Source organism: Theropithecus gelada, chromosome 8 (genome assembly GCF_003255815.1).
Source record: "Theropithecus gelada isolate Dixy chromosome 8, Tgel_1.0, whole genome shotgun sequence".
Lineage (NCBI taxonomy): Eukaryota > Metazoa > Chordata > Mammalia > Primates > Cercopithecidae > Theropithecus > Theropithecus gelada.
Genome location: NC_037676.1, coordinates 135,371,933 through 135,387,360, shown reverse-complemented (window position 1 = coordinate 135,387,360; position 15,428 = coordinate 135,371,933). Strand labels below are relative to the sequence as shown.

Genomic DNA, 15,428 nt, shown 5'->3' with positions numbered 1-15,428 from the left:
GGCTGGTGCTTCAGTGTCTTTTTCAGGATTGGGAAAGGGTGATGATTTAACAAGAGTCCCTTCATGCCCCCGCCTCATTGTCTCTCAGTTCTCAGGATGACAAGCATCCTCCATGAAATATGGGTGGCATGGCCCAGAACGTGGGTATTCTAACTTGCAGCCCAGAGCTGCAGAGCTTCTGGGTCAGCTCCAGTTTTCCCCAGTGATTTATTCACAGCTGTAATTTGTGGATGTGCCTGTGTTGCTCACTATCCTGCAAGTGTCTAATTTCTGTATCCCCCCATTACTACTTCCTAAACTCACGTAAGCATTGCACACAGTAGTTATTCAGCAATTGATCTATTTCTCTTGATCAAGTCAGACATTGAGGTCCAGAGCCCTTAGGAAATGCCTGGCTGGATACATCCGAGGCTCCCTCCCTGCCTACCTTCACAGCCTTTGCTCTGTTGATGAGCCCGTCGTCCTGAGAACTCCCGATGAGCAGATCGACCTCTGCCCGTAAAGACCTCTTCAGTGCTCTGGCTGGAGGCTCACGGAGGAACTGGCCATCGATCACAGGACCCCAGTAGTGGAAAGGGCCACTCACGGCCAGGAGCTACATTGGATACAACAATAATCAGTTGTCCTGGAATAATCAGTTGCATTGCTTTGCATAAAGAGGTCTTAACCATACTGAATGCCAATGCTGGTTATACATCTGGGACTCTACTGGGAGAAAATGACCAGGACAACTGGCAGGCAGGACACCATGTGACAAAGTCAGGGGCTGGAAGGTGAATGAATCTCACTCTCAGCAATGATGGTCTCCAGGGGAGCATCCCAGAGGTGACAGCAGGTCCCCAGCTAGGGATGGGAAAGCCTGAGCCTGTAGGTGGGTGAGGAAGTCAGGAGGAGACAGTGGTTGAAGAGGAGGCAGTGACTCTGACAGGTGAAATTCACCAGCTCCAGTTACGATCAAATTAGCCTACACTGAGGGGAGCTGAGGATAAGACCTGCTCCAATTCTGTGAGTCCAGACTCATTGCTGAGATGATCAGACCATCAATTGCAATGACAACAATTATTCCTGCTAGTGTCCCCTTCATTAATGTGAGGGCCAGCCAGAGATTTGGTCTGCAAGCAAGAACTTTGCATGCTAGAAAGGGAACACACAGCTATCCCATATAAGGGTAAGGAGTGACTCAAATACACTGCCATCTGTGAAGCCATGTCTGCAATGCTCAATACATGTAGCTGTGACCTGTCAAGGGTTTGGTCGCCTGCCCACCATGGTCCTGGCATGAGGCCAAACCCTTCACATGTGTTACTTCATTCTCTCCTCCTACTCTATAAGGTCTGTATAACTGTTCCCAGGTTATAAATAAGAAAGACAAATTGCAGAGGCATCTGTCTACCCTCAGTAACCATGTTTAGACTGTTGCAGGCTGTGGCGCATGCACGGCTCTGGGGGTTAGGGAATGTGAGTTCCAGCTCCAGCTGGTCATCAGCCTCATGTGTGGTATGGCTGGGGTGGGTCACACTTCCTTTCTAGGTCTTCATTTTCTATTTGTAAAGGACCAGAGAATGTCCCTTCCCAACTTGCACTTGAGTGCTCACCTTGGTCTGGGCGTCATTGAGGATATTGGCAGGCTTTTGGCGGAGGCAGGACACCACTTCTTGGCTGGATGACACAGGGCAGCTGACCTCCTTTGCCAAAGCAACTGCCTGCTGCTGAGCCCTCTCATGGCTGATGATGGCGGCTGGGGAGAGTGCGGAGCCTCCCTGGAAGAGAAAGCAGGCTCAGGGCTGATGGTCCAGATCATCTCCTGTCCCTGCTCACCTGGAGCCCTCAGTGCCACATCAGGGTTCTGCATCCTTCCTCCAAGCTTGGGGGTCCCAGGACCCATTCTGGGGATGCACACAGTGGGGAGGTCAGGATTGGTCAACGGCATGTCAGCATGCGGTGTGATATTGAACAGGTGTCTCTCTAGGCCTCAGTTTTCTAGCCTGTGAAGTGAGGGTGCTGCTCAAGGGAACCTTCGGTCTTGGCTGTGCAGATGAATTTGTATAAAGAGGCAAAGGGCTGATGGTTCTTTAAGAGGACTGGAGATCAGCAAAATCCTCTGGGAAGAGAAGTCTGCAAAGATAGAACCATCTCCCACCAGCCCCTCCTGGGGGCTCGTTAACTAGCAAGCTTTCCTGACTCCATTAAGATGGAGCTGGACTTTAAAATGGAAGCCCACCTAGGAGGCGATGAAAACACAGTCTTTGTAAGGGTAAACTGCTTCATCAAAGTCAGGGTACTCTCTGCTAAAATGACAGGTTTCTCACTTTGGGAGGACAAGGTGGGCGGATCATGAGGTCAGGAGATCGAGATCATCCTGGCTAACACGGTGAAACCCCATCTCTACTAAAAATACAAAAAAATCAGTTGGGCGTGGTGGCAGGCACCTGTAGTCCCAGCTACTTGGGAGGCTGAAGTAGCACAATGGTGTGAACTCAGGAGGCAGAGCTTGCAGTGAACCGAGATGGCGCCACTGCATCTCTGTCCAGTCTGGGTGACAGAGCGAGACTCTGTCAAAAAAAGAAAAAAAAAAAAAGACAGGTTTCTTCTTTCTAATAATGTAAGTGGTAGGAGCTGGGTTCCAGGAAGTTCATCTCTGCCTGGACTATTGGTAGAATTGGGTCATCTGCCCTGGGAGGAACAAACGAGCTGAGTGGGGTCCTGACCAGTGTGCAGTTCCAGGGCACATCCTCCATGGGGCACCCCGTAGCTCAGACACTGGCTGCCCACTGAAGAGACATGGATAACCAGGGGAGGCAGTGGTGGCCATACCAGTGCCACTGCTCTTACCCCTGCTACGGCCACTGATGGAAATAATAGCAACCACTGTGGATTGAGGGCTTCGACAAACTCACTCTCACTCAAGACGTTCCCTATTTCAACTCGTCAGATCCTCACAGCAATTGTGTAAGTCGGTTGCTCTTACTGTCCCATTTAACAATTATGTAGGAGGCAGGGCTGGGATCTGACCCCAGTGGCCAAACAGCCACTGTGAAGTGGCCCTTTCATACACCTGGTAGGTTCCTGACGAAGGGTGGTGGCACTGTTGTTACGATGATCTCTGTTTATTGTCAAGCTCAAGAAGGGGCATGCGGCTAGGGTCAGAGGCAAGGCCGGACAGTCAGAATCTCAGCCAGCGGCAAGGAAAAACACAAGTGTGTGGAACTGGGGGATCCTGGACATGGCCACTGTGAGACCTGGTGTCAGAGGAACTTTTGTAATGGCTCTGGGCTTCTCAGAACAGGCCTGGCAACTAGGTCCATCGACTCCAGAAAGGGCTGGGAGATATATGTGGTTTTCTGTCCTTAACCGCTTAGACAAACTCAGAGTCTCCTGGTCCTGCTTTAAAACAAAGCAAGGCTCATGTGCTACGTGATCTCCAGCCAGTGGCTCACTCTGCTCTCCAGCGTTTTTACAAGAGAGAGAATCCTAACTCCCAGGATGCTCTGATAAGCAGCAGCAATAAAAGTAAACTACTCAGCCAGGCCAAGGCCTGGAATTCAATGACTCAAGGAACAAGGGTCAATATGATTTAGCCTATTGTTGAGTTCTTGTGCCCTCAGGTTTATTTTTCCAACAATGAGCAGGGCAGCTTTTCTGAGAACCACTGGGTGTACTTTAAATTAAAAAAAAAGAAAGAAAGAAAGAAAACACACACACACACTCAAAATATTCAAGCTCAAAACTCTGTGTTCTGAAGAGCAAACTGCAGAAGGGCCCACAGGCAGGCAGAGAGGAGCTGTGAATGTCAGGATGGGGCCCCCTTTGACGTTTTCAGTATTTTCTTTGGCTATAAAAAGCCAGGGATCCTGACATGGTGAGGAAGTGGTTAAAGGCATAAAGGCATGGGTCACACTGATATTGCAAGATGGCTTGGAGAACTTTTCTTTCTCTGAAAGTATGTTGTTTAAATTGATCTTTCGGAAGGAAACCTTTTTCACCATGGAAAATTGGTGTGTAAGCAAGCCAACGGTTGACTCGGCCTTCGTTTGAAAGCACTTGATTAAGACAAAGCACTCAGGGGCAGGAGGGGAGTTGCTATGCAGAGGTGTGCAGAGAGCATGGGATCGGGGCAGAAGGGCTCGGTTTGAACCCCAGCTGTGTCACTCCCTGGTGAAGTGGGCTCGGGCAAGTGATCATCTGTGATGAGAACAATCAACCGTACTTTACAGGGTTGCTGCAAAGATGCATGAGGCCAGGTAGGTGAAGGAGCGTGTCCCCTGCACAGCGGGAGCTGTGGCTGCACTGTGGTTAGTGCAGTGACATTCATGGGACCCCACAGGATGTAAAGGGATCAGTCTTCTCAGTCCGCCCAGGCATGCCTGTAGGTCCGTAGCCCTGGGCTCTGGCTTTATCTAAATCTGACCTAGCTATTCAATGGCGAGGAGTTTCCGCTGGTTGTTGTTTTTTTAACTTTAAAAATAGTTCAGGTCAAAACCACAATTGCTGACCGCTGCTTTTTGTTCCTGGGGCCTCCGACCATGGTGAGGTGCCTTGACCTCAGTTAGTCACTGTAGTCGCTTTGGAGCCAGGACCTGCCCCTGACCAAGCACACATATCCACACACAGCCACAGGTGGAGACACACTCACGCAATCAAGGAGTTTATGCTACTGCTTCTCAGAGGATCCTGGGAGTTAGAATTCTCTCTCTTTTAAAAATCCTGGAGATCAGAGTGAGCCACTGGCTGGAGATCACATAACACAGGAGCCTTGCTTTGTTTTAAAGCAGCACCAGGGGACCTGGAGTTTGTCTAAGTGGGTTAAGGACACACACAGATACCGATGGAGACATACGCTTACACGCACAGACACACGGCCACAGACGGAAACACACACACGCACAGACATGGCCACAGATGGAGACACACAGTCATAGATAGGGACACACACAGAGCTATGCAGTTACACACACAGATACTCGTGGTCACATAAAAAACACAGGCATACACTCACAGACACAGGGAGACCCACACTTAGAAACACACACAGTCACAGAAACATCCAGCTACAGAAAGAAATAGATACCCACACACATAGACACACACTCACGTTAAGCGCAGAAAGACACAAACACACACAGTCACGGACACACAGACACATACTCAAAGGTACACAGACACACCCAGACACCTACAGATAGACTCACACACTCAGACACATACACACACACACACACACACAAAGCTGCCCTTGTTGAAATGTTGAAAGTTGCCCTTGTTGAAATGGACCCTGTGGCATTTTCTGGGAGGACTCCCTCAGGCAGCCTCCCCAGAGCAGCTCCAATAAGCAAAGCAACAAGGAGCGGGGTGGGCAGCTCCCCGGACAAGCAGGAGCTCTGGCGGCTCTGCCCTGGGGCATCCGTGCATCAGAGGGTCCTCTGGATGGACTCTGCCTCCCTCCTGGCACCTCTCGCACTTCTCAGCCCCTCCCTGGAATGTGAATCCTTATCTACAGCGGTGTCTACCTCACGGGGAGACGGGAAGGATGGGAAGCCCAGTAAGCAGGTGCTCAGTGAGCTCCTTATCCATCAGGCATGGCGTGGAATCGAGGAGTTAATTCCTACAAAGCTCTTTCAGCAGTGCCCAGCACAGACACAGCAATGAAGACGAGGATAAACATTCAAGTAGCACTTCCTGTGTGCCTGGCATTGAATGCGGGTTGTACGTGTAGAAGCTCACCTACCTCTCAGAGCAATCCCAGGAGTTGGGTAACAACAGTATTATTTCAACTTTAGAGGAGGCTCCAGGGTAGAGTTGAAGCCACTTCCCCAGAGTCTCAGAGCTGGGGGTAACAGAGCCAGGATTTGAGCCCAGGCTGCAGGTGCCAGAGCTCCATGTTCTAACCAGTGTGCCATCTCATGCTTGTGGTGGACAGTTCCTTTCTATCCCCATGAGAGGGTGAGGCCAAAGCAAAGTAAAAAGCTCATGGCTCTTGTTCCAGACAGACTGATGTTTTAATTCCAGCTCCTCCCATGGCCATTTTGCCAATTTCCTTTGTCTTTCTGAGCTTCCAGTTCCTAATCTGTAAATTGCAGATATTATGATCAGCATTCACAGAGCTGATGCACAGATTAAAGGAGACAATGGAGGTAAAATACCTGATGTGTAATTTGCACTCAAAGTTGGTTGTACTCATCATTAGGAATGTTATTATCCATGATTTAATGCCTGCAATGTAACTTGATGAAACTCGTCATTACAACCTAGGCTGATGGGGAGCAAGTCCCTTGCACTGTCTGACTTGGGGGAAGGTGCCTCTACACACGAAGCAGCTGTGGAGCTGGCAAACTTGCTTCCCTGTGGTACCACACACGGGCCAAGGTGCTTTCTTGCCCACTCTCATGATTTATTTCCTGCCACAACACTATGAAGTGAAATCAGGTAGGAAGGACTATGTCTTTTCAGGGAGAAATTCTCTGTTGCACAGAACCTGAACCCAGGTATTCCAACTCCAAACCCAGGGTTTCTGTCTGCTTCTCCTGGGAGAAAACAGACGTGTGACTTCTAAGCCCTGACCAGACCACTGGGCCTCTAGAAACTTAACTATCTCTAGCTGACTTATTGAATGCTGGCTTATTGAAATCAATTGCCAAGTATTACCTGAGAGTTATCAACCTTGTATTTCTTTTGACTCTATTTTATTTGAGGCAAAGTGAGTCACAAAGAAGCATACGTCTCAAGCCCCAGTTAGTTGGATGCTTTTTAAAAATGTGTACTATATCCAGCAGGACATACATACTGGTGGCCTCCAGATGAGCTCTGTGCAGTAATCAGCAGAAGTGAGCCAAGAATTCTTGTGCTTTGGGGATTCAGGGGAGGGAGGGATTTCTGGGCACTAGGGTGGCCCAGAGGAAGCTGCAGAGAATCACTAGGACTTGAGTGGATCTCTATGAGAGGAAAGGAATGGGAGAAGCAGGGTGGGTGACCATTCTGAGGGGGAGTGGGCAGGGATGGCAGTGGGGTCAGAGGCTGATTACCCAAAGGAGTTATAGATAGGAGCTGGGTCCTAAGTAACCCGGCAGCCCCAGGACAGGGCCTGGAACTCAAAATAAGTATTGCATGAGTGAATGAATGACTGTATGAGTGAGGGAGTGAAGAAATGAATGAATGGCAGGCAGATGGACCAGTGACTTCTAAATGAAGAGAAGAATTTCCATAGAAGTGTGGTGAGAAGTAAACTTCAGAAGTCATTAAATCCCAGACTAAGTAAGAGATGTGATTTAGAAGGCACCAACCCTGGGACACAGAGCAGGTATCCTTCAGGCAATGGGCAATGAGGAATCCATAAAATCTTTTAAATGAGGTATGACAGAAAAGGCTTGGGAATTTCCTGTCACTGGATTCTTTGTCTTTGCATTCTCAGTGCTGAAAATGGTTGGTAGTGCTCAGCAGGCCCTCAGTAAAGGATGGAGCATCAACACCTCCTGAATGTAAGCTTCTGATGGCAGGTGTTGGGAGGTAGTTATTCCTCTATCCCCAGAGCCCAGCACAAAGTGTGGGACACCATATGTGGAACAGAAGAGAACTGGAATGAATGGCAGGATGGTGGCTCAGCCAGTTGACTGTGGGATGGACTGGAGCAGTGAGCATCTGAGGCAGGGAGTCCATTGGTGACTTGTAAGGTCTAAGGATAAAGGGGTAGTGTGTGACCCACAGCGCCATGTCTCTGCCCTCGCACTGACCTCTCCTGGGAACTCACCCACACCTGGAAGTTGCCACCAAGGTGTCGTAGGCCAGCTTAATTGCGGCATGCGATTGAGCAGCCAGGACAGCTTAGGGAGAGCGCTCTGGAAGCTAAAGCACAGATGGACTTTTCTGTAACATCTGAGTTTATATTTGTATTCTCTTGCGTGTTTTCTACACTAAAATCATCTTCTTTTCTTGATCCCTAAAAGCCTGAGTTTTACTCTAATTTGTAATACTTCAGTTTTGGCAAAACTTACATGAGAAGGACGATAATTAATACAACTTTCATCTTGAAATCCCAGTCTTAGGGCAAAAGATTGCACTTCTCTTTTCTTCTTAGAATCAGAAGTTCTTGGTTTCACTTGGTGAAAGCCCGTGGAATTTGGGTGAGAAAGGGAGATGGTAGCTTAACCCTTGGTCAATGTCCTTTGAACATCAGGCTAAGGTTTCACTCTTGATTTCCTAAAAGGCATCAAAACTACCTGTTGGTAAAGTCATGATCTAGGGGACAATCTGAAATGTAGGATTTGAAGGAGGCCTAGTGAATGCTATTCCTTCTTTCTTGTATAAAAAGTGCATGTGTGTGTGTTTACTTAAGGGAAAGCAGAAAAGACTTAAACATTTATAAGGCACCTTCTAAGGGCCATGTCATTTATTCACGTTTTCTCTCATGATCTCCAAAACAACCCTCTAAGTGTAATATTATAATCCCTATTTTACAGATAGAGAGACTGAGGCCTGGAGTGGGTAGGTAATTTTTCCAAGGTCATAGAATTGATCAGTAGCATGGCTAGAATTATAAAGATTTCATCATTTCCCACATACTGTGCTACCTACCTGAGAAAACAGCAATCACTAAGCACATTGCAGACCCTTATTTTCCATTCCATTCATGAGTGGCTGGTGGATGGCGACTCATAGGCAAGGTTTTTGCAAGGGTGGCTGGGACAGCAAGAGGAGGAGGAGGAGGAGCAGGAGGGGAGTTTAGCTTCTCCATCACAGGATTGCCATAAGGCTCAAAAACACACCATGTCACATCTGCAGACTGAAAAGTCCTCGTGAGACAAGAGAAAGTCTATCCCAAGTTGCTTTGATTCACATGTACAACTGTGCTGCATTCTGCTTAAGACAGAGCTCTCGCCTCTATTGGCTCCTTTAAACTCCCACTACCATCCTAGGAAGTAGGAAGAACCAATATTACTGAAAACACTACTTTCTTAATCATTCTTTTATGTATGGCCCACTTCATTTCAAGAAGAATTTGGGGTACACTCAAGAAACAGTGTCTAAGAAGTTTAAACACCTGCTAGTAGCTGGTGAAAGAGGTTAAGACCCAGGCTTTCTGGCCCCAGGTTTTTTTTTTCCCATGATGCCATGCTGTTTCAACAGCTGGAGGAGACATCCAGTCCCAGGGCACCTCCTGCTGCCTGGCCCCACCGGGTTTATTTGAATAGTCTGACTTCATCAATCCACAGAGCCTTCTAACAATTCAAGGTGAGTGAATGATGGAGGAGTTCTATTGGCTTTTTATACTTTTCAGAATATTCTAACTTGTCTCCAATGAATTAATGTTAAATTTTTAATTAGAAAAAATTTAAATTACATTTAAAAGATGAATTCCACACTAAAATATAACTGATCCTTGTCAAGACGGAAGCACTCATTACAGCTTATCGTGTAAGCACGTCAGTGGACAAGTGACGTGGCCAAGTCCATTTAGAAAACCTTTGCAGGGACAATAAGAAGTGGGAAGAAATGAGAATCCTCAAACCCTGAGGGAGGAAGGGGGTGCTTCTGGCTGAGAGAAGAGGTCCAGCAATAAGCCTTGCTCTCTTCACAGATCGGCACAAATGCAATCGTTTTCGTACTCTAGAAAAAGACGGTCATATACTGCTCTACATCCATCAGTGCGACCTTAGCTTATTTAAAGAGGAAACAGAATGCCCTTTGCAATTTTTAAAGCAAAAATAGCAGTCCCCAAATAGAAAATACAGGTGAACGAAACAGAGAAAATTAAAATTACACATAATCCTCGCAATCAAAGAAAACCACTGTTACATGCTATTAGCTTCCAGCATGTCTCTTCCGTCTGTGTGTGTGTGTGTGTGTGTGTGTGTGTGTGTGTATACACATGTATTCAGGAAATACAGAGAGCATATTGTTTTTGAGCCTGTCTTTCCCCCCTAACAATCCATTGTCTACATCATTATGTATCATTACTTATTTATTTACAAGATTGTTTTCAATGCCAGCATGCTAATTAAATTTAGGATTTTAGGTTATTAGGGAGAATGTTATAGACAGGTTAGGGGCACCTGCAGGCCATGGAATATGATAGACTTGGATACAAATCCCAGTTCTGATTTGCAGATGTTTGATTTGAGACTTTCTTCATCTGTAAGGAATATAACAATATTGAGAGCTTCCCCATTGGATTGTTGTACTAAAGAAATGAGAAAGTTTTCTGTAATGGTATGGTGCATTACAAACTGTAAATATTTAATAAATGATAGTTATTGTTGTTTCAGGCTTTATGAGGTTACAGACAATACTGCAATGTACATCTTTATAGCTAAATCTATTCATATATCCATGATGATTTCCTTATGCAAAGGCATTACTGGGTCAAAAGGTATAGTTTTTTTTTTCATCAATAAGATAATAAAAATGTATTAAATGAGTTGTTTCCATGGCATTTTAATAGTTTCTCATTAAATAGCTGCCACATGAACATCTGTATTAAAGAAGAAGGTTTTTGTTGTATGATAAACATTTACCTAGTATTTTAAGCTACGATTCTTGGTATCTATAGCTAACTTTAGGAAATTGTGTTATTGTGATATAATTCACATACCACAGAATTCACCCACTTAATTCAATGGTTTTTAGTTATAGTCACAGAGTTGTGCAATCATCACCACATCTAATTTTAGAACATTTTCATTATCCCACAAAGAAATCCTGTACCCATTAGCAGTCATTCCTCATTCTCCACCCTCACTCCCAGCCCCAGGCCATCACTAATCTACTTTCTGTCTCTATAGATTTGCCTATTCTGGACATTTCATATAAATGGAATCATATAATATGTAGCCTTCTGTGTCTGGCTTCTTTTATTTCACCTGTATTATAGCAGGTATTAGTACTGTATTTATTTTCATTGCTGAATTATACTTAATTGTATAGAGAAACCATTATTCATTGGCTGCTAAACATTTGGGTTGTTTCTACTTTTTGCCAGTTATGAATAATGCTGTTGTGAACAGTCATATACAAGTTCTTATATGGATGCATGTTTTCACGTCTCTTGAATGCACATGTAGGGGTGGAATTGCTAGGTCACATGAAAACTCTGTGTTTAACCTTCTGAGAAGTTGCCAAACTGTTTGTCAAAGTGGCTGCATTATTTTATATTCCCACTAGCAATAAAAGAATGCTTTTACTTCTTCATATCCTTAGTAACACCATCTGATTTTTAAAAATTGTTATTATTATAGGCATCCTACTGTGTGTGAGTTAATGTCTCATTATGGGTTTAATTTGCATTTTGCTGATGACTGACTGATAGTGTTAAGAATCTTTTGCTGTGCTTATGGGCCCATTTGTACATCTTCTTTGGAGAAACGTCTATTCAGATCCTTTGCTTGTTTTCAGATTGAGTTATTTGTCTTTTCGTTATTGATTTGTAAGTATTCTTTATGTTTTCTTGGTACAAGTCCTTTATTAGATACATAATTTGCAAATATTTTCTCCCATTATGTGGATTTTCTTTTCACTTTCTTTGTGGCATCTTTTGCAGCACAGAATTTTTAAAATTGTGATGAAATCCGATGTATCTATTTTTTCTTTTGCTGCCTGAGGTTTGGTGTCTTATCTAAGAAACCCTTGCCTAGTGCAAGGTTCACGAGTTCTGCCTTGCATTCTATAGATAGATATTTTACAATACAAAAACTTTTTTTTTTTTTTTACAATGGACTGCTAACCTGTCCTACAGAGAGATTGTACCTTGGTATATTTTTATACTTGCAAGCTTAAATCACCCACCAGCTGTGTCTACACATGGAGGAAAGAGAAGAAAAGTACCAAAAAGTAACGGGGAGCTGGTGTGCTCCAAGCACTTTACATGCTGTTCTCAGTTTGTGCTCACTAAACCTCTGAAGCAGGAAGACACGACTATGCCTCTTTTATTAAAGAGTGAGGCTCAGAGAGGGTAAATGACTTTGTCCCAAATCACCCACTGCTGGGGAATTGGATTCAGGCTATTTGTCTCCAAAGCCACGACACTACCCACCCTCTGTGTGCCAAACAGAATCTGCACTCAACCTGCCTTCTACAGACATCTTTGACAGACACTGCCTTCCATGTGGTCTAGCTGTAGAACTGTCTCCCTTGCCTGTGGAGGCACAGTGTGGAGGCCTTCACAGGCCCCTGTGGGGGAGCCCTCTAAGGGGTCTCTTCCAGTCACTTCTGCTGGGAAATGGAGAGGACCTGAGCCTTGGCTTTGTCTCTTTAGTTCAGAGCCGGCACCTGTCATATTTTCCTACAGGTCTTGCAGACTTGACAAAATGCCTTTTTCCATCTGTTACAAACATGAAGTCTAATTGCCTCTGTCACCTTCTGGCTGTCAGAAGCCATTTAAATGCTTGGCACTTGAAAATTTCTGATTTCCCAGGCAAAGGTGTCACACTTTAAAAGTGACACCATGAGTGATAGCCGAGGCAATGGCTGCCCTCTTATTTCAAAGAGAATTTAAAATGCAGGCTCCTGAGCCTCCCTTCCATTGTCAATGAGCACTTCATACATACACATGGGCATATGTTTCCTTTTAAAAATAATTTCATCATTATAGCTTGTAAAAGACCCTGACTGCTTCTTTCTAGTCATTTATTATTGCAGCTTTGTTTCAGGGCCCAGGAGAAGAGCTAGAGCAGTGGGGACTGCCTAGACAGAGGCAAAATCTCTTTCTATTTTCCTTCCAGTAGCCCCTAGACTGCCTCTCTCTCTCCATTTCTTCCCTCCTTTCTTTGCTTCCTCCCTCCTTCCTCCAGTAAATGCCATGGGCCAGCTCTTGACCAGCAGAAAGGACTCACTATGCCTGCCCTAGAAAACACAGTGCATGCAGAAAGTTCTGAGATGCTGATGGGTGGGAATGGCCTCATGAGCACAGCAGAGGGAATGGCATAGAAGGTATCTGGGAGGGATCAGGGTCACCTCTCAGAGGACAGTGCCACAGAAGGTACGGCCTGGGCTGAGTGACTGAGGTGGCTCCATGCAGAGATAGAGGAGCCGGGGGAAAACTGCGAACCACTGGGTGCAGACGGACCATCTGAGGAGGTGGTGGCTTCACTAGAACCTGGACAGGGCAGCAGGGCACTGGATGAGAAGGGCACACATGGGTCCCTGAGCCTGCTTAGATTCTGGAACCCACATCACACAATTCCAACATTATCCTCTATGAATCCTCTTCAAATAAACTAATTATTATTATTTTAAAGAGATGCAGAAAAAAATAGAGAGACCATGGGCTTTCAGGTTGAAGAAATCTTACTGAATCTTGTACTGACAACTTAGTAATTGGCTTAACTCTCTGGGTCTCCATTTCCTCATCTGTAAAGTGGGTATGTGATATGTGGCATCAAGAGCGTAGGCCATGGGGTCCATCAGCCCAGGTTCAAGTCCAACACCCCCTCTAACCATCTATGTGTTCTTAGGAAAACTATTTAAAGTCCCAGTGCCTTAGTTTCCCCTAATATAAAATAAGGATGAGAATATTTACCTCATTCATTTGTTAAGATGAATTGATGAGATAACATGTAAATTGCTTACATGTTTCAAGTTTACAATAAATAGTAGTAGCAGTTGTTAAAACTGCTTTGATATTTGATATTTCAAACTATTTGATATTTCAACTCTTTGATATTTCAAAGAGTTCTTGTGAAAATTAAGTAACAAGTTCAAAAAATACTTGATAACTGACAACTGTATAGTGCTTTACAGGTCATAAAGTATTAGCAATAATAAATAATGATAACTGACATCTGTACCATGCTTTACAGGTTATAATTATTTATTATTGCTACTTAAACAAAAATAAAATTTTCTAGTCTAAAAATGGCTTTTGGGATTGAAATGTTGTTTTGGCCAGAACTATTTCTATAGCAACTAGGCCTGCCTACTCATTGCTTTCCCTCCATGGTTGCCCCACTCGACTAAGTGTAATTAGTTGTGGCTCAGTGAGCACCGAAGCCAGTGCTGACATATGATTTCACACCCATCCAGTCGGTTATAACTGGATGACACTGTTTTAAATTACATCAAGGCTAGTTTCGAGTTGTTTTTCTTTTGATAACAATGAGAGAAACTTATCATTAGAAAACAGTGTATGTCATGAAAGTATTAAGGCATCATAGAATGAGAACAGTAGAGGAAACCTTAATAATAAACCTTCATAAAAGTCACAATAATGCTGTTACAGATCCTACCCTCATTTTGTGCTGTTCAAGCAGACTTAGAAGTGGTTGGGCAAGGTTTCTTGGCATTGTTGTTTAGGAGACGAAAATGCCAGGGCAGAGTGTTTAAGAGGCTTGACTCCGGTGATGTGGGGAAGCTAGCCGCAAAGGCCTTATCGCTCAATGTCCAGCCGCTGTTTCTACTTTCCCAGGGCCCACAGCCTGCTCTGCTGCAGCAAGCTAGTCGATCATCAAGATAATTCCATGGGCATCTGTGAGCTCCTCCTATCTGCCCAATGCTGCAGGGAATCAGAAATGATTAAGGCCTTAAGAAAGTTTGCAATCTATGGGAGAGAAAGATTTTCTTCTTAACTTGCTCCCTGTCTCTCCTGCCCTCTCTCCCTTCTTTCCCTCCTTCTTTCCAGTGGACCTTTGCTGGTTGCCTCAGGCATGCAAAGTGCCAAAGCTAGCTGTCAATAACTGGCCAAACAGATATACTCCCTGCCTTCTTGGAACTTATAGTTTTTGAAAGTCAGACCAATAGAAAATATAGGGAAGGTTGGTGTTATGAGACACCCTTGAAACAATTCCCTTCATGGGGCCTAACAACACCCAACACCACCAACACCATACACCGTACACCCTACACCATACATCATATACATGGGAAGACTTTGTCTTTTGTCTGTGTCCTTAAACAGAGTTCACAAGGATCTCTGTGCCCTTTACAGAAGATAGACTCTAAATTGGCACCAAGGGAAGATAAAATACATTTCAACATTCCTGGCTAGATTCCTCTTTGCTTAGAAATGAGATGCCTGTTTCCTCCTCTACGTTTCTGTTGGAGCAGTGTTCTCTTGAGTGGGGCCTGTGTGACAATCCACCGGAAGCAGGAAGGCTTACACAGGAGCGCAGCCACAGGAAGTGAGCAAAGAAAGCAACGTTGCAACCAACTGAAATTGGGTCCTGCTCAGAGAACTTCCCAACCTCTGGGAACATTGCTGACCTCTTCATCAACCCTTGCAAGGCTAAGAACAGTAAGGTCTCCCTCGATGTGGAGGCTAGGTTGAGCAGAGAACTTCCCAACCTCTGGGAACATTGCTGACCTCTTCATCAACCCTTGCATGGCTAAGAACAGTAAGGTCTCCCCCGATGTGGGTCTAGGTTGAGCAATAACAGAAGAGAACAGCTTGAACGAATCAACATATCCGTGCAGCTCTTTGCAGCAGACAGCTGTGGTGGACAAAAAGC

At 45.0% G+C, this 15,428-nt stretch overlaps 2 protein-coding genes across 5 annotated transcripts in view; one reads left to right on the top strand and one right to left on the bottom strand.

Annotated features, from left to right (window-relative positions):
• TG (thyroglobulin) overlaps positions 1–15,428 on the bottom strand; it is a 275,204-nt gene that overhangs the window by 40,955 nt on the left and 218,821 nt on the right. Inside the window, exons 42-43 of the mRNA XM_025393976.1 lie at positions 1,596–1,760; positions 428–595 (exon numbers count right to left, since the gene is read on the bottom strand). Coding sequence (XP_025249761.1) covers positions 428–595; positions 1,596–1,760 — 333 coding nt within the window. The remainder of the gene's footprint in view (positions 1–427; positions 596–1,595; positions 1,761–15,428) is intronic.
• SLA (Src like adaptor) overlaps positions 1–15,428 on the top strand; it is a 66,520-nt gene that overhangs the window by 6,707 nt on the left and 44,385 nt on the right. The window lies entirely within an intron of this gene.